The 18,700-nt window shown below is 43.8% G+C and overlaps 1 protein-coding gene across 4 annotated transcripts in view; it reads right to left on the bottom strand.

The window, feature by feature from the left end:
• The window catches only part of PHKA1 (phosphorylase kinase regulatory subunit alpha 1), a 252,951-nt gene that overhangs the window by 50,336 nt on the left and 183,915 nt on the right, over positions 1 to 18,700 (bottom strand). For all 4 annotated transcript variants that reach the window (XM_033946131.1, XM_033946129.1, XM_033946130.1 and 1 more), the window contains exons 25-26: positions 693 to 822; positions 110 to 211 (exon numbers count right to left, since the gene is read on the bottom strand). In XM_033946131.1, coding sequence (XP_033802022.1) covers positions 110 to 211; positions 693 to 822 — 232 coding nt within the window. The remainder of the gene's footprint in view (positions 1 to 109; positions 212 to 692; positions 823 to 18,700) is intronic.

Genomic DNA, 18,700 nt, shown 5'->3' with positions numbered 1-18,700 from the left:
AAACGCTAACAAAACACATCATATACAAACTATCTATAAAAATTAACATGTTGCGAAAAAGCTTTTCTTGTTTTCAAGCCATATTATGAGCCAATAAGAAAAATCTTACCACTTCTCTCCACGCCAAACTCCTTGCCACTGAGAATATGATGTAAAAGGTTCTTCAAGTCAGAAGGGCTCAGATTCATTAAACTCTCTGTAGCTTCTTCAGCTGCAGATAATGGACAAATAGAACTTGGTTACTCTCTAATGCCATTCAACAACATTACATCCTACTGAAGATCTTTTCTTGCTGCTTCCCCAGCCCATTTACAAAGAGTTTGACGACTGTACCAGATTTTATCTCTATCCTTAGAAGAATCAGGACTATAGTACACTAAGCCAATTAAGTGTAGTCCCAAAATAAAAATGCCCCATTTTATGAATCTAGTTTGAGAATATACTAGAGAAAAATAAATTTGAATGTGCAAATAAAATAAGAATGATCTTGTATGAGACTCTTCACTGATCATACTAAGGAAGTTACATTCATACTGATCATACTGAGGGGGTTACATTCAGTTAACTTGACATCTGTTTCAGCTGAACAAAGTATGTCACTCTACTAAGAAATTTGCTGAATTGTAATGCTAAAATATTTAAAGTTATACTTTGCTTCTTGATTTCAGTACATGGCAGCTGCTTGAACATACCTGAGCAGTTAAGGGAGTGAGAAAGCTCTGTTGCCATCACCTGAATGATAAGACCAATTCTGAGTCGAAACATCTCTGTGAAAAGGGAGGGTTGCGTCCTCATGTACATAGCAAGATAGACCATGATTTCCTGAAGAAAGGAAAGTGGATTCTATGTTATACCAAACACAATGATCAGATAGAGTAATGAAAAAGTCACGACTCAGTTTTGAATATCTGGTAATAATAGCTAGGACTATACTATCCCCTGGTTATTTTTGTGGCCAATGGATAAGACTAATTTTGCTGTAGCTTAAGGGTTCATGTTTTTCAATGATCAGTAGCTTATGTCTTGGAGTGAAGGGGCAGACTAGTGATTATATTTAAATCTATTTTATTCATTTTCACATCAAAGATCACAAAGAACACTTTGATACATGCAACTAAATACATTCAAGAAATTATTATCAAGTCATAAATTCCAGTACAATGATCATAGTCCACATTAAAGGAGAGTGAAACCATACACAATCAAGGGTAGTTGAATTAAAGAAAAACTAAACTCGGTCATATTTGCATATGCCTCAAATGTACAGGGTTCTTTGGTTAATTACATTAGGGCCTAAGTGGTTGAAATTACAGAGGGGTCAGGAGCCTTAATGGCAGCCTTACCTTCCAAAAAATATTGCAATTGTTCTGGATCATAAAAAATATACTTATTTGTTTGATAGGTAATACAACATTTACAAGGAAACCTAAGTTGAAAGGTAGCTCCCAAAGCCAAAACTGACTGACGGAATGTCAGAAATTTTTTCCATCTAAGCTGCGTCCACTTTGAAACATCAGGAAAAATTGCAATTTTGTGATTGTAAAATTCAACACTTTCAGTTCTATAATAGAGGCGGAGAAGAGCTTCTTTATCTTGTAAGAAAACAAAAGTTACTAACAAAGTGAAGATTCTAACATCCCAGTGAGGTCTAATTCTCCAGGATGAACAATTGACTTGTCCTTATCCTCTTCAACTATATTAAGATAATATAGTTTTTGCAATGGTGGCATATTTGTCTCTGAAAATTTTAAAACTGAAGTCAAAAAAGAATGAAAAAGTTTTCTCGGTGATAGTATTCTAGATACAGGAAAATTTAAAAGTCTCAGGTTTAAATTTCTATTTGCATTTTCTAAGTTTTCAATTTTCCTGATCATTAAGTTTTTTTCTTTCATTTGAGAATTTGATACAAGTTTTATTTCAGAGATTGTCTTTTCAATATTATCCATTCTAGTTGCTTGTTGTTGAATTTTCCCTTCACAATTTTTAATTTGAACTGCAGTTTGTTGAGTTGAGGAATTAAATTGGGAGCATACCTGGTGAAGGCTCTCCATGGCTCCCCACAACGCCTCCATATCCACCACTTTAGGCTTGATCAGGGGTTTCAGAGGTTGAAGTGGAGAAGGGACTCCATTTCCCACACTCGTTGCTCCCTGAACGCCTCCTCCTCCCTCTGCCGTTTACTGGTGACCCGGCATAGCTTGAATTACCTCCGGGGTCAAAGGCAGCATCATCGGGTCCAGCGGGGATTCGCTCCCCGACGTCTCCCGTTGACCCGTGGGACTGCCCGACATCGTCCCGGGACGGGGAGGGATCGCAGGACCCAGCGAAAAGTCACTGTCCAGTTCCGAGGTCTGCCCCCCTCGGAGCACGGATTCGCCCAAACCAAAGGGAACAGCAAAAGCTGTTATTGCTGTCTGGCGTGTCACCGATGAGGCCGAGGATGCCGGGAGATTGCTCCTCTGTTTCCCCCTGCGCTTCGGCATTCCTTCAAGCAAAACCGGTAAGTCAATCTCGGGGAAAAGAGCTTAGAACGCCGATGGAAGGGGAGCCTCTCATGACACGTCTGTCCCTGACGCCATCTTGGTTCCACCGCAGACTAGTGATTATAGTCATGGATTGATAACCAGGGAAGCCAGGGTTCAAATCTTGCTAATATTTTATCACCTCAAGTACAAACTTAAAATGTAACTCACCCTAACACTGTGAGCCAAATTCATATATTAAGTTGTCCATACAGTCTAATGGATAAGGTGTCTGATTTCAGATCAAAGGGGTTCAAGTCCTTTCAAGGTCATTTAGCTCAAGTCTCTGCTCTTGAGGATCATGGGTTTGATCCCTGGTGAGACTAACAGTAGATAAGTGGAACCAGTCTTGGAGGAACCAAGTGTCACTTCACCTCTCATGTTTAAAAAACTTTTACTTTACCAATTTATTAGAATGTTTGGAAATAAACAAGTGGATAATGAAGAGTCAATCAAAGCATATTTGTATTTTTTAGGTGTTTTGTCAAAATTCCTCATGAGGGACTTCTTAGAAGTTAAATAGTCATAGGATAGGAGGCTGTGCTTTTTTGTGAACTACAAACAAACTAAAAAGATAGGAAACAGGATTATGTGGTCAGTTATCCATATAGAAAATGGGTCACTAATAGAATGCCCCAAGGGTCTGTACTGGGACCTTTGCTGTTTAACATACTCAAAAATGATCTGGAGATAGAAACAATGAGTGAAGTGATCAAATTTGTGGACAATACAATCATTAAAATGATACAGGACTGTGAATATTTACAAAAGGCTCTGATCAGACTAGGAGACTGGGCATCTAAATGGCAGATGAAATCTAATGTTGGTAAGTACAGAATAATGAACATAGGGAAAGTAATCCTAATTACAGGTATAAAGTGCTGGGTTCTGAGTTAGAGGTCACTAATTAAGAAAAAGATCTTGGTTTCACTGTGGACAATATGTTGAAATGTTTAGCTCAGTGTATGGCAACAGCTAAAAAGGCAAATTGAATGTTAGGGATTGTTTAAAAAGGGATGGAAGGAAAGATAGGTTCTTACCTTGCTAATCTTCTTTCTTATAAACAGGAATGGTAGTCTTGACCAGTGAGGGTTGTAAAAAACCCACTCTTTTGTTTCAATGCTCCACCTCCCATCACTCTGGGATGAGCTCTACCCCCTTAGTTGGTACCAAAGCTTCTAACAAGCCCATGATTACAAACATAAAAGAGGGGTGTGAGGAAATTCCCCCAAACTACACAAATCTGTTATGCTCTAATACAAACATTAAACAAAACACTTTAAAACCACTAATACCCAAAACAAACAAAATGGAACAAAAGGGGCCACCTATCTGTGTGGCAACTGCACCAATAGTTCTGTTGCTCAGTATTTAAAATGAGCCTCTTATGAGTGAATTCTTCTTCATTTCTGTCCTTACCAGACAGAAGACAGAAACAAGACATCTGATTAAGCAGGCATGTCTGAAACAGAAGGCAGGTTAGTATACATCTAACAAGGTGGGCATCAAGACTACCATTCCTGTTTACAAGAAAGAAAATTAGCAAGGTAAGAATCTAATCTTTCATTTTTGTGCAACAGGTAATCTTGACCAGTGGGACATATCAGAGCAGTCCCAAGTTTCTAGGGTGGGACAGATGAGCCTGCTGCCAGCATGGAGGACCCAAATGTGGTGTACAGCCTGGCTGTGAAATCCACCCTGTAAAACTTAGTAAACATGTGGAGGCTAACCCAAGTGGCTGCTCTGCAGATTTCTGTAGGAGAGTCTGCTCTAGACACTGCTCAAGAAGACACCATGCTGCGAGTGGAGTGTGCCTTCAGTGCCACTGGAGACTGCTTTCCACTTTCAATATAGATGGAAGTTATGGTCATCTGAATCCATCTGGATATAGTTGCTTTAGGTGGCAGTACCTCCCAACATGCAGCGTTCTTAAGAATGAAGAGGTGATCAGACAGTCAGAACTCATTGGTACCTCCAGATAACAAAGCAAAGTTTTTCATACATCCAGAAATTTTAACATTCTATCCACCTTCTTCACTCCCATGTGTGTGAAGGTTGGGAGGCATATCGCTTGGTTTACATAAAAACCGGACATGACCTTTGGTAGGAATGAACCATTCGAATCGAGACACCAGCCTCTGAAATTCAAAGGACTCCCTGCAGAACAGGGCCTGCAGCTCCACCATTCTTCTCGTTGACATTACAGTCACTAAGAAAATTGTCTTAACTGTCAGATCTAGCAGGGACACCTCTTCCAAAGGCTCATATGGGGCCTTTGCAAGGGCCCATAGAAGCCGATTAAAATTCCAAGTTGGTAAGGGCTGGCACTGGAAGATAAAGACGTATGGCTCCCTTCAAAAATCTGACAACATCTTGATGGGCCACCAACATGCAATCACAAGACCTTTCTTCAGACCTTCCTACAGAAAGCGCAGCACCAATGAAACCGATGCAGTCACCAGGTTCGAACATTTTTGCTCGCACCAATTCTGGAAACACTTCCATGCTTTTGTGTAGGCCACTAATGTAGACTGCTTCTTAGACCTCATGAGTGTAGCAATAACTTCAGATGAATTGCCCTAAGGCTGTGCGCTTAAGAGCCATGTCGTAAGACCAAAGTGCTTCAGATGCTCCAGGATGATGGGACCCTGTGAAAGAAGATTCGGATGACAAGGAAGTCAAAGAGCCTTGTCCATCTACAGACATAGAAACATGATGGCAGATAAAGGCCAAATGGTCCATCTAGTCTGCCCATCTGCAGTAAGCATTATCTCTTTCTGTCTCTGAGAGATCCCACATGCCTATCCTAGGCTCTTTTGAATTCAAACACAGTTTCTGTCTCCACCACCTCTTCTGGGAGACTGATCCATACATATACCACCCTTTCTGTAAAAAAGTATTTCCTTAGATTACTCCTGAGCCTATCACATCTTCACTTCATCCTATGCCCTCTCATTGCAGTTTCCTTTCAAATGAAAGAGACTCAACTCATGCGCATTTACATTATGTAGGTATTTAAACATCTCTATCATATCTCCCCTCTCCCACCTTTACTCCAAAGATTTTAGATCTTTGTCTGTCCCCATATGCCTTATGATGAAGACCACATACCATTTTTGTAGCCTTCCTCTGGACCGACTCCATCCTTTTTATATCTTTTTGATGGTGCGGCCTCCAGAATTCTACACATTATTCTAAATGAGGTCTCACCAAAGTCTTATACATAGTCATCAATACCTCCTTTTTCCTACTGGCCATACCTCTCCCTATGCAACCTAGCATCCTTCTAGCTTTCGCCATCACCTTTTCAACCTGTTTGGCCATCTTAAGATCATCACATACAATCACACCCAAGTCCCGCTCTTCTGTCATTCACATAAGTTCTTCATCCCCTAAACTGTACTGTTCCCTCGGGTTTTTGCAGCCCAAATGCATGACCTTGCATTTCTTAGCATTAAATTTTAGCTGCCAAATTTCAGACCATTCTTCAAACTTCGCTAGGCCTTTCTTCATGTTATTCACACCATTCGGGATGTCTACTCTATTGCAGATTTTGGTATTATCCGTAAAGAGGCAAATTTTACCCGACAACTATCGTCCACCCAGGCAAACTGGAGATAGCGATAAAGAAATGGATGCCGAGATGAAGCGAGAATGCAAAAGCGGTTACACAGTTGTTATGGGAGACTTCAACTATCCTGGGATAGACTGGAGTCTTGGAAGCTCAAGATGCGCTAGGGAGACAGAATTCCTGGAGGCTATACAAGATTGCTTCATGGAGCAGCTTGTTAGAGAACCGACGAGAGGAAATGCCACTCTGGATTTAATCCTAAATGGACTAAGGGGACCTGCAAAGGAAGTGGAAGTAGTGGGACCGTTGGGAAACAGTGATCATAATATGATCAAGTTCAAGGTTGAAGTAGGCATACCGAACGGAAAGAGAACCATAGCGACATCTTTCAACTTCAGGAAAGGAAACTATGAAGCAATGAGGGAAATGGTAAGGAAGAAACTTAGGAACACTTCCAAAAAAATGGCAAACAGTAGAACATGCCTGGTCTTTTTTCAAAGACACAGTGAGCGAGGCACAAAATCTGCACATCCCCAGATTCAGAAAGGGGTGCAAAAAGGGTCGAACAAAAGACCCAGTATGGATGACTAAAATAGTGAAGGAAGCGATAGGCAATAAGAAAAATTCATTCAGGAAATGGAAAAAGGACAAAACTGAAGGGAACCAGAAGGAGCACAGGAAGTATCAAAAAGAATGTCACCGTGTGGTTCGAAAAGCCAAAAGAGAGTATGAAGAGAGGCTAGCCAGGGAGGCACGAAATTTCAAACCGTTCTTCAGATATGTTAAAGGGAAACAGCCAGCTAGGGAGGAGGTAGGACCGCTGGATGAAGGAGACAGGAAGGGAGCGGTGAAGGAGGAGAAAGAAGTCGCAGAAAGACTCAACATGTTCTTCTCGTCTGTATTTACAAACGAAGACACAACCAACATGCCGGAACCTGAACAAATCTTCAATGGAAATCAAGCAGAAAAATTAACATCCATGGAAGTGAGCCTTGATGATGTACACAGGCAGATAGAAAAACTTAAAACTGACAAATCCCCGGGTCCGGACGGAATCCATCCCAGGGTTCTGAAGGAATTAAAGGAGGAGATAGCGGAACTACTGCAGCAAATTTGCAACCTATCCTTGAAAACAGGCATGATCCCGGAGGATTGGAAGATAGCCAATGTCACGCCCATCTTTAAAAAGGGATCAAGAGGTGACCCGGGAAACTACAGACCAGTGAGTTTGACCTCGGTTCCGGGGAAACTGGCGGAAGCACTGATTAAAGAACACATCGATGAACATCTGGAAAGAAATGAACTTTTGAAAACAACCCAACATGGTTTCTAAACTAAACTAAACTAAACCTTAAGTTTATATACCGCGTCATCTCCACGGAAGTGGAGCTCGACACGGTTTACAGGAATTAAAACAGAGAAAGGAACTACAATGGAAGGAAGAAGGGCTGCTAAACAGGAAGGAAAGAGGGGGCTTTGAATAATGGAGGAGGGGGGGGTGGTTACATTTTGGAGAAAAGCCAGGTTTTCAGATGTTTTCTGAAGTGTTGGAGGGAGGTCGAACTCCGAAGGTGGGCAGAGAAGCTGTTCCACAGCTCGGTTTCTGCAGGGGGAGATCGTGCCTAACGAACTTATTGCACTTCTTCGAAGGAATTAACAAACGGATGGACAGAGGAGACCCCATAGACATCATATACCTTGATTTCCAAAAAGCCTTTGACAAGGTGCCTCACGAACGTCTACTCCGGAAACTGAAGAACCATGGAGTGGACGGAGACGTACATAGATGGATCAGAAACTGGTTGGCGGGTAGGAAACAGAGGGTAGGGGTGAAGGGCCACTACTCGGAACAGAGGGTAGGGGTGAAGGGCCACTACTCGGACTGGATGGGGGTCACGAGTGGTGTTCCGCAGGGCTCAGTGCTCGGGCCGCTGCTATTTAATATATTCATAAATGATCTAGAAACAGGCACGAAGTGTGAGATAATAAAATTTGCGGACGATACAAAACTATTTAGTGGAGCTGGGACTAAAGAGGAATGCGAAGAATTGCAAAGGGACTTGAACAAATTGGGGGAATGGGCGGCGAGATGGCAGATGAAGTTCAACGTTGAGAAATGTAAAGTATTGCATGTTGGAAACAGAAACCCGAGGTACAACTATACGATGGGAGGGATATTATTGAATGAGAGCAACCAAGAAAGGGACTTGGGGGTAATGGTGGACATGACAATGAAGCCGACGGCACAGTGCGCAACAGCCGCTAAGAAAGCAAATAGAATGCTAGGCATAATCAAGAAGGGTATTACAACAAGGACAAAAGAAGTTATCCTGCCATTGTATCGGGCGATGGTGCGCCCGCATCTGGAATACTGCGTCCAATATTGGTCTCCGTACCTTAGGAAGGATATGGCGTTACTCGAGAGGGTTCAGAGGAGAGCGACGCGCTTGATAAAAGGGATGGAAAACCTCTCATACGCTGAGAGATTGGAGAAACTGGGTCTCTTTTCCCTGGAGAAGAGGAGACTTAGAGGGGATATGATAGAGACTTATAAGATCATGAAGGGCATAGAGAGAGTAGAGAAGGACAGATTCTTCAAACTTTCGAAAAATAAAAGAACAAGAGGACACTTGGAAAAGTTGAAAGGGGACAGATTTAAAACGAATGCTAGGAAGTTCTTCTTTACCCAACGAGTGGTGGACACCTGGAATGCGCTTCCAGAGGGCGTAATAGGGCAGAGTACAGTACAGGGGTTTAAGAAAGGATTGGACAATTTCCTGCTGGAAAAGGGGATAGAGGGGTATAAATAGAGGATTACTGCACAGGTCCTGGACCTGTTGGGCCGCCGCGTGAGCGGACTGCTGGGCATGATGGACCTCAGGTCTGACCCAGCAGAGGCATTGCTTATGTTCTTATGTTATGAAATATCGTTTATAAAAATGTAAAAAAGAACAGGCCCAAGAATAGAACCTTGAGGCACACCACTGGTAACATCCTTTTCCTCAGAGCAATCTCCATTGATCACTACCCTCTGTGGCCTTCCACTCAACCAGTTCTTGACTCAGCCCGTCACTTTGGGACCCATCCCGGGGGCACTCAGTTTATTTATTAGACGTCTGTGTGGAACACTGTCAAAGGCTTTGCTAAAATCTAAATACACCACATCTAGCACATATCCTCTATCTAATTCTCTGGTCACCCAGTCAAAGAAATTGATCAGATTTGTCTGACAAGACCTAGCTCTAGTAAATCCAAGTTGCCTCTGGTACTGTAATCCACAGGATTCCAGAAACTTGACCATTCTCTGTTTTAAAAGCATTTCCATTAATTTTACCACAGACTTACCAGCCTGTAATTCCCTACTTCTTCCTTACTTTCACTTTTGTGGAGAGGACCATACCCGCCCTTCTCCAATCCTCCGGTACCACTCCCGATTCTAGAGACTTGTTGAAAAGGTCAGTCAGTGGAGCTACCAGAACTTCCCTAAGTTCCTTCAGCACCCTCAGGTGAACACCATTTGGCCCCATCGCTTTGTCTACTCTTATTTTAGCTAGGTCCTCACGAACACAACCCTCTGAAAATCAATAATGGCCTATTACTTCTCCATCCCTATTTACGTTTGTCTTTTGCAGTTCCAGTCCCGACGCTTCAGCCGTAATTACTGAACAAAAATATTTGTTAAACAATTCGGTCTTTTCTTTAGGAACCCAAGAGGGAAAAAGTGATACTAGATCTGGTCCTCACAAATGGGGAGAGTATCTCTAATGTTCGAGTGGATGCCCACCTGATAAATAGCGATCATCAGACGGTTTGGTTTAATATAACAGCGAAAGTGGAGGGTGGCCACACAAAACTCAAAGTCCTAGATTTCAAATGTACGGACTTTAGTAAAATGGGAGCGTACCTGAAGAAAGAGCTGTTAGGATGGGATGACATAAAGAAAGTGGAAAAATAGTGGTCTAAGCTGAAAGGAGCAATAAAAATGGCTACTGACCTTTATGTGAGGAAAATAAATAAAAACAAGAGAAAAAGGAAACAAAAATGGTTCTCTAAACTTGTTGCGGAGAAAATAAAGGCAAAAGAGCTGGCGTTTGTGAAATATAAATGTACCCAAGAAGAGGAGTACAGAAAAAACTACCGGATGAAACTGAAAGAAGCCAAGGGAGAGATACCTCTGGCGAAAGCGCAAGAGCAAATGGCTAGGAATGTAAAAAATGGGAGACAAAAATTTTTTCAGATATATTAGTGAAAGGAAGAAGAAGAAAAATGGAATTGCGAGACTAAAAGATGATATGTATCGATATGTGGAGAATGATGAGGAAAAAACAAACATGTTAAACAAATACTTCTGTTCTGTGTTCACAGAAGAAGATCCTGGAGAAGGACAAATTGTCTGGCAAAGTTACACACGAGAATGGAGTAGATACTGTGCCAATCACGGAAGAAAGTGTTTATGAACAACTTGAAAAATTGAAGGTGGACAAAGCGATGGACAGGACGGGATCCATCCCAGGATATTGAGGGAGCTCAGAGAGGTTCTGGCAGGTCCTATTAAAGATTTATTCAACAAATTTGTGGAGACAAGAGTGGTTCCTGGGGATTGGAGAAGAGCAGATGTGGTCCCTATTCACAAAAGTGGTCGCAGAGATGAAACGGGAAACTACAGGCCGGTAAGCCTAACTTCGATTATTGGAAAAATAATGGAAGCATTGCTGAAAAAGGATAGTGAAATTCCTAGAATTAAATGGGTTAAAGGATCTCAGGCAACATGGTTTTACTAAAGGTAAATCATGCCAAACAAATCTGATTGAATTTTTTGATTGGGTGACTAGAGAATTGGATCAAGGGCTTATGCTAGATGTAATTTACTTAGATTTCAGCAAAGCCTTTGACACAGTTCCTCATAGAAGGCTCTTGAACAAACTTGATAGGTTGAAGTTAGGACCCAAAGTGGTGAACTGGATTAGAAACTGGTTGACGGACAGACGCCAGAGGGTGGTGGTTAATGGAATTCGATCAGAGGTGGGAAAGGTGAATAGTGGAGTCCCTCAGGGATTGGTGCTGGGGGCCGATCCTGTTCAATATGTTTGTGAGCAACATTGCCGAAGGGTTAGAAGGAAAAGTTTGCCTTTTTGCGGATGATACCAAAATTTGTAACAGAGTAGACACCAAGGAGGGAGTGGAAAACATGAAAAAGGATCTGCAAAAGTTAGAAGAATGGTGTAATATCTGGCAACCAAAATTCAATGCAAAGAAGTGCAGAGTAATGCATTTGGGGATTAGAAATTGGAAGGAGCCATATATGCTGGGTGGTGAGAGGCTGATATGCAAGGGAGAGGGACCTTGGGGTGATAGTGTCTGAAGATCTAAAGGTGAAGAAACAGTGTGACAAGGTGGTGGCTGTTGCCATAAGGATGCTTGGCTGTATAGAGAGAGGCGTGACCAGTAGAAGAAAGAAGGTGTTGATGCCCCTGTACAGATCGATGGTGAGGCCCCATTTGGAGTATTGTGTTCAATTTTGGAGACCGTATCTGGCAAAGAGTTGTAGCAGTCCAGAGGAAGGCGACAAAAAAATGGTAGGTTTGCGCCAGAAGACGTATGAGGAGAGACTGAAGCCCTGAATATGTATACACAAGAGGAAAGGAAGGACAGGGGAGATATGATTCAGACGTTCAAATACTTGAAAGGTATTAAGGTAGAACAAAATCTTCTCCAGAGAAATGAAACTTGTCAAACTAGAGGGCATAATTTGAGGTTGAAGAGTGGTAGATTCAAGAGTAATGTTAGGAAATTCTTCTTTACGGAGAAGGTGGTGGATGCGTGGAATACGAGGGAGGTTGTGGTGAAGAAAACGGTGACAGAGTTCAAACAAGCATGGGATGAACACAGAGGATCTCTAATAAGAATATAATGGGTATGCATTGACGGAACTAAGGCCTGTACTGAGCAGGTTTGAACGGCCTGTGTCCCGTATATGAACATTCAGTTGAAGACGGGCTGGGGAAGGTTTCGATGGCTGGGATAGTTAAGATGGGCTGGAGTGAGCTTTAATGGAAACTCCAGTAGATGGAACCTAGTTTTTTTTTAAAGTCTAGAACCTTTGCTTTTGAATGAGCCCTCGCTATACCCATCTTAATATTAAATATATAAAATCATACCATGTAGTGATCACTGGATGCCAGATGATCACCCACTGTAACATCAGAAACACTTTCCCCATTTGTAAGCACTAAGTCCAGTATGACCTCTTCCCATGTGGGTTCCATTACCAACTGCTGGAACAGTTTTCCTTGTAGAGAATCCAGAATCTTCCTACGTCTAGAAGACCCCACAATGACCTCCAGCTGTGAAGCCCCCCAATAGCTCTCCTCGCTTATCTCCCCCTATGCTCCCCTCCGGTGATCTCTGCCTATCGGGCAAGACCCTTTTATCTGTACCCGTCTCTTCCACTGCCAACTTCAGACTCCATCCCTTCTTTCTTGTGGCGCCATATGTCTGGAAAAGGCTGCCTGAATCAATATATCATGCTCCATCTCTGGAAGTTCAAATCCAAGCTAAAGGCCCACTTTTTTGAAACTGCTTTCAATTCTTAACTCCCGCTCACTGCTGTCAGATACCTATACCCACTGTATCATTTCCTCTACCATAATCTCCCCAACCCTGTAATGTCCTGTCTAAATTAAATTGTAAGCTCTTCTGAGCAGGGACTGTCTATTGTATGTTAAAATATACAGTGCTGAGTATACCTTTTCAGCGCTATAGAAATAATAGATTGTAGTAGTAGTAGGGTTAACCTAATCAACATCCGGCATGTTAAAATCACCTATTAGCAAGACTTCCCCTTTTTTAGATATATTTTGAATGTCTACTATTACATCTCTATCTACTTCTTCCGTCTGTGAAGGAGGCCAGTGTATCACACCAATGTAAATATATTCACCATTCCCTCTTTCCAAATTGATCCACAATGCTTCTTCTTTTCCCTGCAGATCCTGAAATTGTGTGGCTTTAATATGATCTTTAACATATAACGCTACTCCTCCTCTTTTTCTTCCTACTCTGTCTTTCCTGAACAGATTATAGCCCGGTATAACTATATCCCAGTCATGGTTCTCTGTGAACCATGTCTCTGTGATCGCTACTATATCCAACTCCTCTTCTTCCATCACAGCTTCTAGATTCAGAATCTTGTTTCCCATACTTCGAGCATTAATATATACTGCTTTCCAGACATTGCCATCTTTTCCCATCCATGTAGAGTTATTCAGTGATTTACTTAACTGAGGGCTTATACTCACCCGGGAGCTTTGATCACCCTGCCCCATCACTTCTAGTTTAAAGCCCTCTTCAGTAAATTAGCCAGCTTGCTAGCGAAGACACTTCTTCCCTTCTTTGATAGATGCACACCATCCCTGCTCAGCAGCCTTGGAAGATCATCCCATGGTCCAGGAAGCCAAACGCTCTCGATGACACCATCTACGTAGCCATGCATTCATCTACAGGATGCGAGCTTCTCTGCCCTGGCCTTTACCCTCGATAGCGAGGATGGACATACTAAGTCTGTGTACCACGTTTGGCCAATCTAGAACTACCAGGATCACTTGACCTGGGTGCATTCTGATCCATCGAAGCACTCTATCATTAGCTCCTGTATGTGGGGGAAAACACATACAGGAGCTCCTCTGCAAGCCAGGCTTGGACCAGAGCATCCAGCCTGGTGCTTCTGGGCTTTTACCTTCGGCTGAAGAAACGAGCTGCCTTTTTGTTAGAGGCTGAAGCCATGAGGTTGAACATCAGGTGCTCCCAGTGCCTGTCTATACTGTTGAAGGCCCTCTAGAGAGAGATTACTCCTGGGACAGTCAATATTAGAAGCCACACCAGCTGATCAATTTCTCAACCAAGCCGTGTTGACACACCGATTCTAGTTTGCAATCTTGGAAATCTTTTAAGGTTATTCCTCCTTCGACATGAATTGTAGTCTTTTTGGTGACAACTACAGCATCTTTTTTAGGCTGTTGGAATTTCTCCTTCTCAACAAGAAATAAGGAATATAGCTCAGACACAGCTCAGCCTAATTTGAAACTAATATCAGGAGAATCTTTTTTAGCTGAAATTATCTCTTGAATAGCTTCAGGAACTGGAAAGGCTTTAAGCAGACACTTCAGCCCTCTTATAATGAAATCTTGATTACTGAGGAAAGCCAACATACTGAGAGCTTTTAGAGATTTTGTAATTAAAGAGGTAGCTCATCTTTACAAAATAAGAGCAGATCCTTAGGATCATTTTATTCTGGTAGGATTTCTCTTTCCGCCAGAAGGTCCTTAAGGAAGGAAGATCTGGAAGCCAAGGAAAAAGCTTAATTAGGAACCCCAGAATGTAAGAAATCTGCACCCATAACCTCTAATCTAGCCTTTTTGAAAATTCCTGAATCTGTTGACTGTTGCCCTGCAGGAGGCTTCATTGTCACTAAAGGCACCAGAGTAGCTGAAGAAGCAGAGACAGGAGAAGAGAATGAGCTCAAAATGGCTGCCTTTCTTGTGGGTTCTGAGGAGAAACAGCGGGACGGCTTGGTCACCTGTAGTAACTTAGTGACCCCATAATAGAAAAGGAAAGGTTGTAAAGGAAATTACTGAAAGTACTCTTTCCTCAAACATCCGTTTGGCTGTTTGGATAGCTGAGTGCAGCACAGAGCCTGTCGCAACATCCTTCACACCACAGCGAGAATACTATCTTGCATTTTTGGCAGGAGCTGCCATGAGGGAACTGAAAGGAAGCTCTCTTACACATCAATAATGCTGTCTTTAGAAGAAAATGTCTGAAAAAGCCAAAATGTTAAGGGTGTAATAATCAAAAAACCCCAAAAACGTCTAAAAAGTGTCCTAAATGGCTACTTGGACGATCAAAAAGCCTGATCATCCAAGTACCCATAACCAAAGCTGGTTTTTAGACGTATCTAAAAACAGCTTAGGCCTTTCCCCTGCCACTAAACGCACAGAGAGAAAAGAGGTGTGCTTAGAGGAGGGGAAAGGGCGGGCAGTGGGCGGGAGGTGGGCCGAACTACACCTAGGCGTACAACAGGTATAATTAAAACATTAACAGGTTGCCTAGTCGGCACTTAGACCTTTTTGACTTAGACGTAGTCAAACCAGGTCTAAGTGCCGAAAAAGGGGCCGCTGAGCTGATGGCCGCTGACGCCATCAGTTCAGCGGCCCAGCAACCTTCCCATCGCAAGCATCGTGGCAGGAGAGATGCCTCATCTCCCCTACCGCGATGCCATCACTCCTCTACCAGAACTGCCGTGACCCGCGGCAGGAGAGATGCCCTATCTCTCCTGCCGCGGGTTGCGGCAGTTCCGGTAGAGGAGTGATGGCATCGCGGTAGGGGAGATGAGGCATCTCTCCTGCTGCGATCCATCACCCCCCCCTCGCGATTAACATTGGGCCAGGAGAGAGCCCAAGCTCTACTGGCCCCAGCGACCCCCCCCCCCCCCCGCGACTGGCTTGGGCCAGGAGGGAGCCCAAGCCCTCCTGGCCCCAGCGACCACCCCCCCGCGGCTCGTTCGGGCCAGGAGGGAGACCAAACCCTCCTGGCCCCGGTGACCCCCTACCCCCACTACAATATGGGCAGGAGGGATCCCAGGCCCTCCTGCCCTCGACGTAACCCCCCTCCCCCCAACGATCACCCCCCCAGAACCCCCTATCGCCCCCCCCAGCCGACCCGCAATCCCCCGGCCGACCCCATGATTCCCACCCCCGTACCTTTTTTTAAGTTGGCCAGACAGACGGGAGCCAAACCCGCCTGTCCAGCAGGCAGCCACTGGCAGAATGGGGGATTGGCCCAGCCGTCCCAAAGGCCCACCCACAGGTGGGGCCTAAGGCGCCTGGGCCAATCAGAATAGGCCCAGGAGCCTTAGGCCCCTCCTGGGGGCAGGGCCTGAGGCACATGGGGGGGGTGATCATTGGGGGGAGGGGGGTTCCGTCGAGGGCAGGAGGGCCTGGGATCCCTCCTGCCCGTATTGTAGTGGGGGGTGGGGGTAGGGGGTCGCCGGGGCCAGGAGGGTTTGGGCTTCCTCCTGGCCCGAACGAGCCGCGGGGGGGGTGGTCGCCCTGGCCAGGAGGGTTTGGGCTCCCTCCTGGCCCGAACGAGCCGTGGGGGGGGGGTGGTCGCCGGGGCCAGGAGGGTTTGGGCTCCCTCTTGCCCCGATATCGTCGGGGGTGCCGCGGTTGGCCGGGGCAAGAGGGCTTCAGCTCCCTCTTGCCCCGATGTTGTCAGGAGGGGGGGTCGCGGTTTGACATGGCAGGAGGGCTTGGGCACCCTCCTGCCTGGATTGTTGTTGGGGGGGGGGATTCTGTAACCGGTGTTGTTTTTGACAGACACCGGTTACAGAATCCAGCTTTTAGGCGAAGGACTGGCTCCTCCTTCGCCTAAAAGCACTTCTGTTGGACGTTTGGAGCTTAGGAGATTTTTTGTTTCATTATGGCTGAAAAGTGTAGATGTGGTGTGGGCGTACTTTTAGACGTAGTGGTGATTGGACGTTTAGGCAGAGGAAGGCCATAATCAAAACAAGGACGTTTGGTTTGGTTATGGACACTTTCCCTGCTTCTGTGTTGAACGTTTAAGGAGTTAGGCCAAAAGGGGACTTAGACGCTTTTTTTGATTATGCCCCTCCACATGTATATGCACTCCCTCTCCACCAAAGCAGAAAAAAAAAGAAAGAAAGATAGAGCTCACCAGTTTTATCTTCTTCTTACCCAAATCCACAGCTCTCCTGTCAGCAAATGCACTACTACTACTTGGTTGTTGTTGTTTTTTTTGTTTGGGGGGGGGGTGTTAAAAAACTATGTGACTGGAAGAGAGGGAAAAGAACCTGGCACCTGAAAGAATATAAGAACATAAGAATTGCTTAACTGGGACAGACCAAAGGTCCATCAAGCACAGCATCCTGTTTCCAACAGTGGCCAACCCAGGTCCCAAGTACCTAGATAGATCCCAAGTAATAAAACAGATTTTATGCTGCTTATCCTAGGAATAAGCAGTGGATTTCCCCAAGCCATCTCAATAATGGCCTATGGATTTCTCTTTTAGGAAATTATCCAAACCTTTTTTTTTGATCCCTGCTAAGTGAACTGATTTCAACACATTCTCCGCCGACGAATTCCAGAGTTTAATTACACATTGTGTGAGGAAATATTTTCTCCAGTCTGTTTTAAATCTACTACTTAGTAGCTTCATCACATGCTCCCTAGTCCTAGTATTTTTGGAAAAAGTAAACAAACAATTCACATTTACCCTTTCTACTCCGCTCAGTATTTTATAGTTCTCTATCATATCACCCCCTGAGCCATCTCTTCTCCAAGCTGAAGAGCCCTAACTGCTTTAGCTTTTCCTGTAAGGGAAGTCGTCCCATCCCTTTTATCATGTTCGTCACCCTTCTCTGTACTTTTTCTAATTTGGCTCAGCTACCGAAGCACCAGTCAACAATTGGTACAGAAGCTCCAGTCCAGGAACTGCACAGTGAAGTACAGAATTCACCATCTGCTAGAGGTAGAAAAATGCTAAATAGTGTGAGCTGCAAAGGTTCCAAATAAGGCACAGCACAATTCTGTTCTTCAGCTCCTGGTTGACAAACATCCACAAGTTCCTGGATTCTAAGGAAACTGCCTTTATAAAATAGGACAACATAAGCGTCTACATATCTTTCCTACCTTGGTACCCTGTTATAAAATCAACCTCCATTTGTTCATATATGGATAAATGCAGCAATATGTTTTCTGAACACTTACTTTTTACATGTGTATGTGCTAAAACTACCTTGCTTGCGCATATATGAACATCAGATCCGTCAGCCCAAAGGCAGAATTAATCAAAGATTGGCTGACCAAAGACAATCTAGGCTGTCTCTTCCTAACCGAAACATGGCTCACCTCTGAGTCAGATCCAAGCATCACAGAATTCTGCCCCAAAGGATGTAAACTTGAATTAGTATGTCGAGAAAACAGAAGAGGAGGAGGTCTAGCAATCATAACAAAAAACAATCTCAACATCGACGTACTAACCAAGCACTCCACCCCTTATCTAGATCTGCTAGCCTGCCAAATATCTGACAAATCACTCAATGGAAACCTGAACTGTCTTATTTGCTACATTACACCAGGTAAATGGAACACCTCAAAACAAGAACTTGAAGAATTCATCTTCCAGAACTCACTCTCCTCCACACACAACTTGATCCTCGGAGACTTAAATCTCCACTTAGAAGATCAATCATCCAAACAAACAACAGATCTACTCTCATACCTCAACACTTTATCCTATCAAATTCTCAACCCAGAACCCACACACGAAAAAGGTCATCAACTCGATATAGCAGCTTATTCATCTCCAAATCAAAACGAACAAAACATCTACATCTCAAACGGGTCCTGGCACCCTACTCTATGGTCAGATCACTACAAATATTCATTCACCATCAATTGGGCTCAAAATAACAACAAGCCCATCCCAAAGAAATCACTCATCAAGATCAGACCGAAAATCGAACCTCACACATTCTGGAACACAGTCGACCCCGAAATCGACCCCAATAACCCCAAAGAATTCATAAACA

The sequence above is a fragment of the Geotrypetes seraphini genome, chromosome 5 (assembly GCF_902459505.1).
Source record: "Geotrypetes seraphini chromosome 5, aGeoSer1.1, whole genome shotgun sequence".
NCBI classification, from domain to species: domain Eukaryota; kingdom Metazoa; phylum Chordata; class Amphibia; order Gymnophiona; family Dermophiidae; genus Geotrypetes; species Geotrypetes seraphini.
The sequence above is the reverse complement of the archived record's forward strand: the minus strand, read 5'-3'. Positions and strand labels throughout refer to the sequence as shown.